At 40.8% G+C, this 13,160-nt stretch overlaps 1 protein-coding gene across 1 annotated transcript; it reads left to right on the top strand.

The window, feature by feature from the left end:
- Nucleotides 1-11,274: 11,274 nt before the first annotated feature.
- Nucleotides 11,275-12,388, top strand: LOC147602664 (early nodulin-like protein 18). The gene is made up of 2 exons (XM_086797692.1): nucleotides 11,275-11,681; nucleotides 11,774-12,388. Exons 1-2 carry the CDS (start codon nucleotides 11,477-11,479, stop codon nucleotides 12,253-12,255), a joined length of 687 nt encoding a protein of 228 aa, XP_086653818.1. The 5' UTR covers nucleotides 11,275-11,476; the 3' UTR covers nucleotides 12,256-12,388.
- Nucleotides 12,389-13,160: the final 772 nt, after the last annotated feature.

Raw genomic sequence — 13,160 nt, 5'->3', positions numbered from 1 at the left:
GGAAAGAGCGTTCGTAAAGTGAGTAATAACAACACTGGAGTGATGTGGGGAAGTAGTAAAGTAATTGTGTGTCGTGGAGAGCATGAAAGCTTAAGGCATAAAAGCTTAAAGCATGAAGTGTTAGGCGTGAAGGCTTAAGGCATGAAAGCTTAAAGCGTGAGATGTTAATTCCTGAAGTGTGAAGGCGTGAAGGGCTTAAGCCGGTGAAGGGCTTAACCTATGAAGGGCTTAACCTGTGAAAGGTTAATGTGTGAAGGGTGCGTGAAGGGTTAAGGCATGAAGTGTTAATTTGTGAAGTGGTTTTTTTTTTGTTACTACCTTGCGAGAAACAGGTTCTTGTGTCTACTCTCCTTTTTGAGAGAATAGGGTCTTATTTCTGTCGCATAGTTTCAGCACTCATGCTTCTCATCTAAAGGGGTGAAAAGAGCATTGTGAGTTTGTCCTTGATGCGTTCATAAGTCTCCATTGTACATGTGGGAATCGATTCTTGAATTTGTGGTTCGTGTTGTCAAGGCGATAGGTACAGCTTCTAGTTGGTTACCATTGGGGTGGGCTGAACACACGAGCTCTTGTGTATGTGTTGTGGGGTTGAGTGGCTTGCTTGGTTTTGCATGGGCCTCCATTCTTGTCGAACTTTAGGTGAAGCTATTGGGGTTGAAGGTGTTGGTAAAGCATTCCTCCCTTTGTTTGATCTTGGCAACCATATGATGGGATTACCATCATAATACCCTTGTTCCTGAAGCACGTGCACAGGCACCCATCTTTGATGAACATTATGAATTAGTGGCTGATGCTTTTGGTGTTGAGGTTTCTTTCTTTGTGCATGGTTGGTTGACTTTTTGATGCACTTGGGAATACAAGCTTTGGTATTACCTTGGTAGTACTCTTGGGCGCAATAAATCTTTTTGGTACCCACACTTGTTGAGTTACCGGAGTTCTATGAGGAACTCGTTTAGTCTTTTGTGGACAATGTTGTGGAGTACTTTTATTCTTCCTTTGATTTTATCGAGGCACCCAAATTGGATTGGCGCCTTTGTAGCAACATTGAGCTACAAGAAGTTGCTTTTCTACCCACATTTGGATACCATTAGACATCTTGATCTTTGCTGTCTTGGTGAAGTTTTCTTTTTGGATGAAGTGGAAGGTTTTGGGTCCCCTTCACATTGGTTGGCGTTGAGGTTGCGGTTTTGAGACTCGTGGGCACTGTTGTGTCGATGAGGGTTAAGTCTCATGCGGAGTGGCTTCTGATGTTGAGGCTTTTAAGCATGCGGCCATCTCCTTTGGTGAGGTTGGTCGTTGAAGATGCGTTGGCTCTAGGGCTTTTCCCTTGAGTTCATTTTTAGAGATAAATGGTTGCGCTCAGGGAGCTTCTTCAGGAATAGCTATTGATTTGCGAGGTTTTGGCATTGGACTTTGTTGGGGTGAGGATGGAGGTGAAGGGGTAGACGCATTGTCCGAGTTGGTTAGTGACGCAGATGGGAGGTTTTCATGTAGAGGGGCTTCTGAGGAAGAGGTTTATAGCTTTTTGCGTTCAGCATCATAGAAATCCATTAGGGTTGGATCCTCCTTATGGCAGTATGGTGTTGTCAACTTTGTGTCGTGAACCATACGATGACCCTATTGCCAGCAAAGCACAGTGACGCTTGGGCAGCATTAGTCCATTTATACCCTAATATCAAATCTGCTTCCAACACATACTAAACCACAAAAAACTTGCAAGGGGGCTAGTTTCCAATATACATTGTATGTTCAAAGTACCCCAAACTTGGCATGTTCAAGTCTTGTGTGAATGGAATTCTATCAGGATGAGCCATGAGCGTTGTTTGACCTAACAAATCCCATAACTCGAGGGACATGAGATTATGCTCTCATTGTGGATAAAGCTATGCTTGGATTATGGTGATTTTCTTGGAAAGTTCTAATCCAACCATAATTCTTGGGATATTCTGAGTAAGATATGTTGGAAGTTCCAGCTCCTCCAAGGTCTCTCTCTTCCATAATAGCAATTGCACAATGCATGTAGGAGTGTTCAAGGTGACAGTTTGCATGGATTCATCAATTGAATACAACGAGTCACATACCCAAGTTCCACCAAGGACGACATCATCATACTCAAGGAAATCTAGGGTAACATGGAATCGAAATTTCACATTTCCACCGATTGTTTGAGTAGCATAGCTAAACCAACCTGGAACTTCAATGTTTTGTCCATTGGCACCTCTTGCAAGACCATTGTCTTTAGGGATGATTTTAGGTTGTCCCAATGACATCCAAGTGTCTATAGTCATGATGTTATGACTACCCCGCGGGCTAATCAATGAACGTTTGTGCTTAACATCATTGCCCGTAGGATAATCTAACCATACCATGATAGAATCTTCAAAAGGAATCGTGGATGTTTCAGCTTTTGTTTCAGTTTCTGATATTGTTTTGGTTTCATATTCCCATTCACTTTTATCCTCTTTTTGGCTCTCAACTTTTTCAATAGTACCCAATGTGTAGAATGGCACACTCGGTCCTTTGACAACTTTAAGTGAGGTCTATATTGGAAACTTGCGAATCCATACAGTCTTGTTCTATGTAGCTCTTGATGTCTTGGTATAACTCATGTTTAGCCTTTAAAGGTACAAGGGCTAAAGCTATGCGAGCTTTACCATGAGTGAAGAGCACTCATCGAAATGAGGATTTGAGAGGTTGCTTTAACTTTGTAAGGGATTCATCGTATTTCTCATGTGCTTTTTCAACCACATCATTCATGCAATTTGCCTCTAATGACTCTTTTGTAGAGAGTATGTCTTCCTCTTGAAAGGGGAAGCGATACTCCTCTATTTTTTATATTTTGGTTGCTTTTTTGGTTTGACATTATGAGGTTCAATCACAAACCTGTATGACACTTAACAATGCTAAGCATGCTCTCTTGAGCTTGCTTTTTGCATTGTGCATGTCATATGATTATGATTTTTAGTTTGGAGTGGTTGGGCGGGTTCTAGTTTCTTAATTGGTCTGTGAGGTGCACTGAGTGATGAATAAGAACTTGTTTCGTCCTCACTAAGTGACATACTAGAACTTGTATCATTTTCTAACTTCCCTTGGATCGTCAGGTTTTCATTATGTTTGCCCATGGCGATGAGAACAAACTTTCTTTTTTGCTTTTTTGTTCTCTGTCTGAGTGGTAGCCTTTGAGATGGATGCTTCTGCATCATGTGTAGCTTTTGGTTCTTTTGGGCTTAGGTTTTCCACATTCTCCTTTTCCCTGTCCTTTATTTCAACCTTGGTGTTAATAGTTTGTTGCCCCTTTTTTTGAGTTTAGAGGGTTTTGCTTCCTCTTTTGGTTTCTGGCTTCCTCTTTTTGAGTTTAGAGGGTTTTGCTTCCTCTTTTGGTTTCTGCTTTAAAACATGCTCCTTTACCCATTTTGTAGTGTTTTGTTTTGCATTATTTTTTATTGTTTCTTGTGCCTTAGCCTATAAGCGTGTAAGCACATTCAAGGGTACCGTGGATAATTGCCCATTTTGCACGCTCAAGATATTAAGAGTTTTAGTTTGTGAGACAGGTTGCAAGGAAGCAACTCGCCTTGGGAAATCTTGGAATATGTGATCGATGCCACATTGTTCACATATGGTTTCAAGGTGTCAATGTGACTGTGGGCATGGAAGTATTCCAAATTGTGCATTCTGCCACTTTGTGCGGTCCACGATAATAGAAACACTGAAGTGTTCATTGAACTATTGACATTGTGGTGTGTCATCACCAAAGGTTTTGCAATATATGTAGTATAGAAAAATAGGCGCATTGTACGTACATTGTGGATTGTGATGGACATAGCGATGGCAATGAACACAAGGCATTTTGCTCATCACTTTGGGAGGCATTAAGGATGTTTAGTTTTGAGGAGGCTTATCCTCTCTTGGAGATTCTAGTTCAAAGCTTTTTAGCAAGGTTGTGTAGAATACAGGGAACGACAATTCCGAAATCAATTTTTCTTTAGCCATTACTTTACTTAGTTTAGATAAGGAGCATCTCGTATCGTGATCATCCTCCATCATGTAGTCATCTAAACATATTGCTTCTTTACAACATTGATCGAATGTTTCTGGATTGGTTGTAAGCTATTATTCTTTAAGCCCATCTCATGAAAAATCTCTTCAATTGAGCATGGTTTAGTTTCTCCCATGGCTCACATCGTGAGTCTAAGATTTTTATCCGAAGGATAAAATCTCTTATGGTTTTGCTTTGTTTATGCTCAATTGAATAGAATTCTTTTGTTACACTCCACCGATCACCTTGTCGTAAAAAACCATGGATAAAGGCTATTTTCAAGGTCTTGAAGTTTGTCTTGATCGTCGGCATCAATGTGATGAACCATCGACTAGCCTTTCCCACTAAGCAAAGATTAAACGCATGTACCTTGGTGGGGCAGTTTGGATTCCAAAGGCTTCGCATCTTTATTCAAATATTTGTATGAATTGAACAAGATTAGTCATTCCATCGTATTTTCCCATGATTTTGGAAATCTATACAGCCGTGTTTTTGTATGAGTCACAGAGGCCGTGTATGGGTGCTAATGTGGGTAGGGATTCACTTAGTCCTTGGGCAACCTCCCATCCTAGATTAGTCAATATGTCCAAGGTGTGGGCATCTAAGGGTTGCAAAGGGTTGGTACCTAGTCTTCCTAAAGGTTTAGGACTTGAGGTAGTGCTAGGCAAAGGATCAAATCCTGTAGGGATTGATGTGACAAGGGGTGTAAAACCCGATGACACACTTGTTGTTGGCATGGAAAAAGGAATTGGGAGATGCATTTGAGGCATGGATTCAGTCTAGGTGTGAGCCCTAGTAATCCCTCTATCGTTGCCATATCTTGACATTGTCAATTGCTCCTTAATGAGCAAGCATATGTGTTTTTTTTTTGCTTTTTAGGTTTTCTTACAGCACGTTACAGCCTCAGGAGGCTTGGCACACCCTTCACTGGGTCAAACGAGTGTTTGTTTTTAGCTTAGGCACTAAATGCACCGGAATGACCTTGGAGATATTTTTCAGAAAAAGTGCATGCCACTGGTATCCCAGATGGAAGAGGAGGTCTCAAAACCTATTTTCCATAACTGAATCAAGATGATTTTTTTTTTCGAAAAGTTTTTTCTTGTTTCGCAACCCGTTTTTAAATATGTTCAAAAAGGATTTTGAAAAAAATCTGTATGAGAGAGTTGTAGTATTTTTGGAGTACTACTACTTTGTCTCTCTAATTTTTTCATGATTTTGTCATTTAGGTACTAAAAAAGTAGCCCGAATATGGTTCACGATCATTTTTCGGGCTATTTTGGGTAATTTTTAGTGCTTAAGGGCCGTTTTTTTGCCTCGATTTTTGCATCAAGTTTTGAGGCTGCTAGTCGGAGGCCAAAATGATGAATTTTGCCCTTGGACACTCAAGACCAATTTCAAAGAGCTCAATGCCAGCTTTTCGATGACACACACACTAGCACGTGTTCATTAGATTCACGGTTTAGGAGATATGAGCCTTCAAATAGGGCTTCTTCTTTCTTTCTTTCTTTCTTTTTTGTCGACGGACCCTCTTTCACGAACGAAGTAGCAGGGTTTCAAGACGTGAAATGGGCTTCGCACAAAAAATAAATTAAATATTTTATTTTTTTGGACATGAAACACCCTTAATTCGTGAAATACTTACTCGTGAAATGATAATTTTTTTATTTTTTTATTTTTGTTGCAAGGGTTGTTTCACGGCGTGAAACCCTTGTGTTTCATGCCATGAAATAGGTACATTTCATGATTTTATTTTTTATTTTTCTTACGCAGGGTCTATTTCACGCCATAAAACGTTAACTCGTGAAACGTCGATATTTTTTATTTTTTATTTTTGCGTGGGGTCTGTTTCATGCCGTGAAACCCTTGTGTTTACGCCATGAAACGTTAACTCATGAAACATCGAATTTTTTTTTTGCGTCTAGTGAGAAATTTGAATTTCCTTGTGTAGAGGAAATATTTTTTGAATTTTAAAATGAGGAGATATGGGCATTTTCCCAAAAAGGCAAGTAGGAATCAAAAAAGCCAACACTTTTATGACACTCCCTTACGTTCTTCACAAATGACCCACAAAATGGACAAATTGACAACCCATTGGCATCTTTTCATTCAATGCTCATTAGCCTTAATGAGTTATGGAAAAAAGTGCTTAAGAATTAATCAAAGATTAATACTTCTACTAATCTTTCTCCCTTTTAGACTAATCAAGGACTCTAATCAATCACTAATCACTAATTAATTCACACCATTGAGCACATCATTGGATGGAGCATAAAATTGCTAAGCTATGTGCATATAATTAGATATTAATTAAACTCTTAATTTTAGTCTCTTCTCTTTATGCAAAATTAAGCAAAAGAGAGGAAAATTCCTCCAATTGATGTAATTAGGTGTTTTGATGCATCTATCTCTTACATGACCGAATTTGACTCCAAAAAATACATTTTCTAATCGTTTTACTTCTTGAACTAGATTAATCATCCTTAATGACAAAAACTAATCAATTAAGAAAAATTAGTCGATTTCAAGGACTTTTAAGAGTTTTTATAAATTGTTTTAAAGGATTATACTACTCCTAATACATGCTAACACTCTAATGCATACAAATCAAACAAAACATACACAAATCAAATAAAAATTAATGATTCTAGCTCTACGTTTAACTTTAAAGAGAGCTAAAACCACTAAAAATTGCATTCTATTGCATTTTTTATGCAATGGAAGCAAATAAAGCCTAAAACACTCTATGTGCAAGCCCTAGGAACATTAAAAACCACATTAACAAAACAACAAAAACAATGATTTAAGCAAAAAATTAAGCAAAAAGGCATTCTTTACAAAATAAAAAAGAGATCTATTTCTCACAAAATCATACACAAATCTCCATCAAAACCACATCTTTTTCATAGGAAACCACTAATAAAGACAATGGGCAATGTGTAATGAGTAGATTAGAGAAAAACAATGGAAAAATCCAAGGGATGCTTCCCCGGCAGTTGTGCCAAAAATGTTTTGGCTCACCCAAACCCCCTTGGAACACATCCAATAAAAAGATTACCTTGTGAACCACAACTGTTGTGAGGATCTTTCCAATGGCCGAGCTCATAACCCTTGAGGTCTCCAAGCTCTACAACTCCTTGAGAAGCAATGCCACTGCTCCTCCTCCCGCAAGCATTGTCACACCTCCGCGTTGCACTACGTATACTTTTCCCTCCTCTCACCTCACTTCACTCACACACACTCACTAGCAGGGATTAGAGAGAGCTTAGCAAGAGCAAGACTCTATTGGACAATGGGAGAGTTCCTTGTATTATGAGAGATATTCACTTATATACATGGCTATAAGTGTTCACACTCACTTAAATTATGGCCGACCAGGCACTTTAGGCCTAATGCTATTTACAATAACTACTCACATAATATATCCATGAAGTACATCACTTGGGACTTCATCCTAACTTACTACCATACGCTCTTGAAGTGGAAATCTCCATAAGTACTCCATAGGACCATTACGGGAGCCCGTCCAAGTTGTGGATTTGGACACCATTGCTTCATATCTTAAATGTCTGACCTTTTGGTGTATCTATCTTGACTCCTTGATGTAAGATAATGGCAATAGCTCTTGTTAACCCTAGGAATGGGTTAACAATTTTTCCTTTCCTAGTTTATGAAGAGCATCCAAACATTCATCCACTTTTATATCCCTCTCTAGCCATTTAGCCTTATCAGGATCTATTATAGTGCTGACTAATTCAAGAAGTTTGTTCTCAGCTTGATATCTTTTGGCTAACGAGTCTTGTTCTAGGCTAAGAGTAGATCCCAGAAATTTCACCCATTTCTCAACAATCAAACCTATGCCCTCAATCTCTTGACCATTCTCAACCAATACTCTCCCCATCACCTCTTTATAACCCTTAACCTAAGTCAGCTTTAATAAATACCTATCAAGCTTCCTCTTGCTATTGAACATATTCCATTTGGATTTGTTGTCTACTCTCCTAGAATAGTTCTCATCTTCACTCTTTAAACCTTCTTGGCATTTAAGATAACAAGTAATCTCTTCTTTAGATAACTTCCATGTTTGTCGTTTTTTTTGGAGATGACTTAGGAGTTCACTCCACTTCCCTCTTTCATGCCTCTTTTCCTCAGCCCTCAGTTTGCCGACCACCCTAATTATCCCTTGCATCTCATTAGCAAAGAGTCTCCTTTCTATGGCCTCTTCCTTGAGCAGCAAATTGTTTACTCTTAACTTCCTAGTTGGGAATCTATTTAGCTCAACCTCCTCCCATCCCAAAACATGCCAACCCCATCTGAGAGGCATATGGGTAGAAAGAGCAATGCTAGAGTCAATTGAGAGCTTAAGGGTATGAGGAACTCGAGTTGCTGCTGATTTAAAAAAACTCTATCAAGCTTGAAAGATGATCCAAAACACTGAAGACTGAAGTATGTATGTCCAAGGTCTAGTCCCCAGTCCCCCATTTCCCATCCATCTCTCAATCCCATCCTTCCTCCTCAAGTCTTCCTACCTTCTCTTTTCTTGGCCCATTTTAACACAGTTGTCCCTCCACATCTATCCCTCTGTTTCTCAACCATGTTGAAATCCCCCATGATAATGCACTGCCTCTCTGGATATTCAAATTATTAACCCATTCCCACATCTCACTTCTGATTTTGTGTTTATGTGCACCGTGAAGGTTTACTAGCCAAAACCTTTCCCCTTCAACAAAAATTTCAACAACCAAAATTCTCCCATTAGGATGATTAGCTATAATACTAGGCTTTAGAGTGCTTTTAATAATAAACATAACCCTGCTAAAGCCCCCATTCACCCCTCCATATAATACAGTCCAATCCTTAAACTTATCCTTCCACCAATTTGGGCCTAAAAAGATTATGCTCCTGAATAGCAAAAATAGATACACCCCAGTCGAGTTTTTTTTCTTTCGTTAATACCCTTAACATTCCATGTACACCCTGTAATTCTTAGAGATTTATTCATTGTAAAGAAGTTTTAAGGACCATATCCACTTCCTCCTTGCTTTCTTTAGGATCCCCTTTCTTTTGAGTCAGTTTCTAGGCTTCATCAACCTACCAGTTAAACTTCTAAACTAAAGAAGTCTCTCTCTCCTCCTCTCCTAATGGATTAAAAGGATTTGAATATAATAAAGGGCTCAGACTCCTTGATGATCTACTTCTTGTGAATTATCCTTAATTGCCTTATTGTTGGTAACATATTTTCTTGCCTCTTCCTTAGCCTGTCTCACACTAGTTCTCCTCCTCTCCTAATGGATTTGAATATAATAAAGGGCTCAGACTCCTTGATGATCTACTTCTTGTGAATTATCCTTAATTGCCTTATTGGTAACATATTTTCTTGCCTCTTCCTTAGCCTGTCTCACACTAGTTCTACCTTTGACTTTTTTCCACTCCACTTCACCTAAAGGTTCAGCTTTGTTTAGCAAGACCCCTTTTCCTTTACTCTCCTCATCACCCTCCTTGCACACCTCCTCTCCCTTAGTCATGCTCTCTCTACCTTCCCCCTCCTTTTCTTTATCTTCATTATTAGGTTTACCCTGAACCCCTCCCACACAGTTCCTTGCAATATGTCCAAAGTCACCACTCTTAGAACATGCTCCCAAGAATGGACCAAACCTAAGATTCAATTCCAGTTTGCCCATCCTGCCCAAATTTACTTCTACATTTTTAGGGACTTTATTCGTTGTATTCCAAGATATACAAACATTATTGGCTTGATGGCCTGCCACATCGTCTTTAGAGAAATAAAGCAATGGGCCAATGGCACTAGCTATTTCCCTCAACACAGTTCTCGACCAAGGTGGCAAACCCACAATCTCTACCCAAACAAGACATACCTCAACCAAACTCCTATTTACATCAAAGAAAGGATTAAAGGGCATTGCATGCACCAATTTCTGATTCATGAAAAAAGGAGTTCTGGCAAATAGCTCAGAAATAACTTGACCTTTGATAAATAGAACATTAAAGAATTCTTTCCCTAAGTAGAAAACCTGCGACATGACTCTATCATGGAAAACCTCTTCTTGCCATTTACCAACATCTACTTTTGACGGAGGCTTACCAGAGCAGAAGAGTATAGCACTGCTGCAAAGGGAGAACAGACCAACTTGACGCTCGACTAAGTTAGGAGAAACCTTCAAGCATACCTTGCCACCCCTTATTTGAGGCCTTTGAGCATGTCCAGAAACCCTCTTAGCTATCCAATCAAGAACCACTCTCTTTCGCTCCCTCTCCTCTTCCTCTTGATCATGCAACCGTTTCATATTCACAGCGTTTTCCTCCCCCCAATCCCCTCATCCCCCCTCTTGTTCTTGCAAGCTTGGTGTCTAGGTCTGCAACCCGTCAACCAGCTGTCGTACTGAGGCATGCACCTCACACGCATCAAGTACGCATGTTGAAGCCCCTTAATAGTTAATGATGACTCTCACTTGCCGCCTTTTGACTCTCTTTGCCAACTCTCTTCTTTAACTATTAGAAAAGTTCTATTAGGGTCACAATACTTTATTTTGGAAGAATATTTATAATATTAAACTTCAAAGACATAAATTACAGCGAATCCTTTTGGACGATTGGCCTCGTTTGGATCTGTAATGTCTAAAAATAAAGATCTGCACGCACTTCGTGAGTGTCCCAATAATCAAAGCTACAACGTGACTTTTTGCTCTTGTATAATATATTTTATGTTGGGGACTGGGAAAATCAAACTCATTTTTTATCAAATAGGGCTCGGGCAGCATGTTGTCTCTCTCTCTTTCTCTCTCTCTCCCCTCTAAGAAGGTCCCAGATGTGTGTCCATTAGGGCCATTATTACTGTGTCGTAGTGACGTACAATCATAAAAGAGAGTCGCTAGGTAGTCAGCGGTTGCCAGTTGCTACGAAGGAAAAGCTGACGATGGCTGTACCTAAAGTCCGTGGAGTTGGTAGGTCAGGGCACATAGGAAAGGGTCCGTCAATGAAAAGGCTTTTGCCACCACCAGTTTGTTCTTTTGCAGGGCCCCTGGGCCCTACCTCGCTCGCTCACATGACATGAGAGAGCAGCGCCGAGGATAACGTAGAAAAGGATTCGCTGTAATTTATGTCTTTTTGAAGTTTAATATTATAAATATTCTTCCAAAATAAAGTATTGTGACCCTAATAGAACTTTTCTAATAGTCCGTGGAGTTGGTAGGTCAGGGCACATAGGAAAGGGTCCGTCAATGAAAAGGCTTTTGCCACCACCAGTAGTTTGTTCTTTTGCAGGGCCCCCCCCTACCTCGCTCGCTCACATGCCATGAGAGAGCAGCGCCGAGGATAACGTAGAGGGGAGGGGACGCAGGGCAATATTGGGCTGCTGCGAAGGTGTCCAATTCACTCTAGGTATATCGCACGGTTCTAGATCTAACAAGTCCAGCATCAGATCAGATGGATCGCCGGGGAAGATGCAGGGCAGCATTGCCCGGCCTAATTATGGCCTTGGCATTCGCAACTTGGGCCAGGCAAGAAGGGGTCTCTGCCTACCAGAACTTCACAGTGGGCGGCGACCAAGGCTGGACGTATCCCACAGCTAACGTGGTGGACTATCAAAAGTGGGCAAAGGGCAAGAACTTCACGCTGGGCGATTTTCTCCGTAAGTTCACCCACCAAGCTAAACTTGATGTGTTATCGAATTAATCGATCTCGCTTGTGGTGATCCGGTGGTGTTCGTCGCACATTTTGCAGTGTTCAACTACCCGCAGGAGGAGCACGACGTGGTGGTGACGTACAACGAGACAGTGTACAAGACGTGTGATTACGAGACCACCAGCGACAACGGCTACGAGGTGTGGGGGGAGGCGGGCAACAGCACCTCCTCCGCCATCCCCCTGGTGCGCACCGGTATGACCTACTTCTTCTGCGGCGCCTACAGCGGCGAACACTGTAAGGGCGGCATGAAGTTCTCTATCAACGTCACGCACGGGGAGGGCCTCCCCCCTAGCCTTATGATCCCGCCCCCGGCCCCTGTCGACAGCAGCGATGGCGGTGGAGGCGGTGGCGGTGGTGGCGGCGACGGAGGCGGAGGAGGAGGCGTCGGTGGCGGAGATGGCGGCTCTTCCTCCGACACCCCAACGGCGGGCGATTCCAATTTCGCAACCCATGCATTGGCCCTGGCCCCCATGAGCTTCATTCTGGTTCTGGTGGCTACAGCAGCCGCCTTGATGTGAGTATGATTGTCTTGGAGTCGAGACATTTTGGATTCAATTGAGATTTCGGGTGCACATTGTCCGTTTGGAATTCAGCAATTTAGGCTACAATGTTTTGGCCTGAACTATTAATTTGTATTTCATTAAGTGTGCGTTAAGGTATTAGTTTTTATTTGGGAAATATGCATGCAAAGCCCTCAACATATGACATTATTAATTTTGGGGAGAAAGATCGTGATATATAATTAATTTTAGGGAGGAAGATGATAACTTGGCCCACAAAATGTGGTTTTGCTCACATTAGGGCAAACATGTGGTGGTGATATGGTCATCATCCCATGTAGGTTATGGGATTAATTTTAGGAAGAAAGATGATAAGTTGGCCCACCTAATGTGGTTTTGTTCAGAGTACGGCAAATATGCATTTGTAGGTTGTGGGTGGCCATCAATGCCACTATTTTATGCTTCTCTATTCAACACCTAGAGATAAGATAAGTAGAACACCTTATGACAAATATGTGGTGATATGTCATCAGATGTAGATGTAGATGTAGATGTAGGTTATGGGTGGCCATTAGTGCCACTATTTTATTCTTCTCTATTTTTGTTTTACGAGCCAAGGTTTAGATGGCACAAAATGTGTCCCCTAAACTCTTAAGGATATGCTTGTCTATGCCACATCTAGAGAAGTAGAACACATTATGACAAATATGTAGTGATATGTTCATCCCATGTAGGTTGTGGGTGGCCACTAACTATTTTATGCTTCTTTATTCATGTCCTAGAGAGAAGTAGAACACCTTATTGCTTTAAGTTTTGAAGTTCTTCCACTTTGTTTGGTTTTGTTGGTTGTGTTTGTAGGGGCTAATCTATTAATCTTTACTCCTATTCCTTGTGATATTCCACTACTTGTAACATTTCACATT

Source organism: Cibotium barometz, chromosome 66 (genome assembly GCF_041138505.1).
Source record: "Cibotium barometz isolate CiBa-2024 chromosome 66, ASM4113850v1, whole genome shotgun sequence".
Lineage (NCBI taxonomy): Eukaryota > Viridiplantae > Streptophyta > Polypodiopsida > Cyatheales > Cibotiaceae > Cibotium > Cibotium barometz.
This window is presented reverse-complemented; position numbering and strand designations above follow the sequence as displayed.

Bases quoted from the DNA above. Each gene is read 5' to 3' on its own strand.
- LOC147602664 (XM_086797692.1), top strand. From the start codon at position 11,477: ATGGATCGCCGGGGAAGATGCAGGGCAGCATTGCCCGGCCTAATTATG. The intron at 11,682-11,773 runs GTAAGTTCACCC...CACATTTTGCAG, and splicing joins CACGCTGGGCGATTTTCTCC to TGTTCAACTACCCGCAGGAG.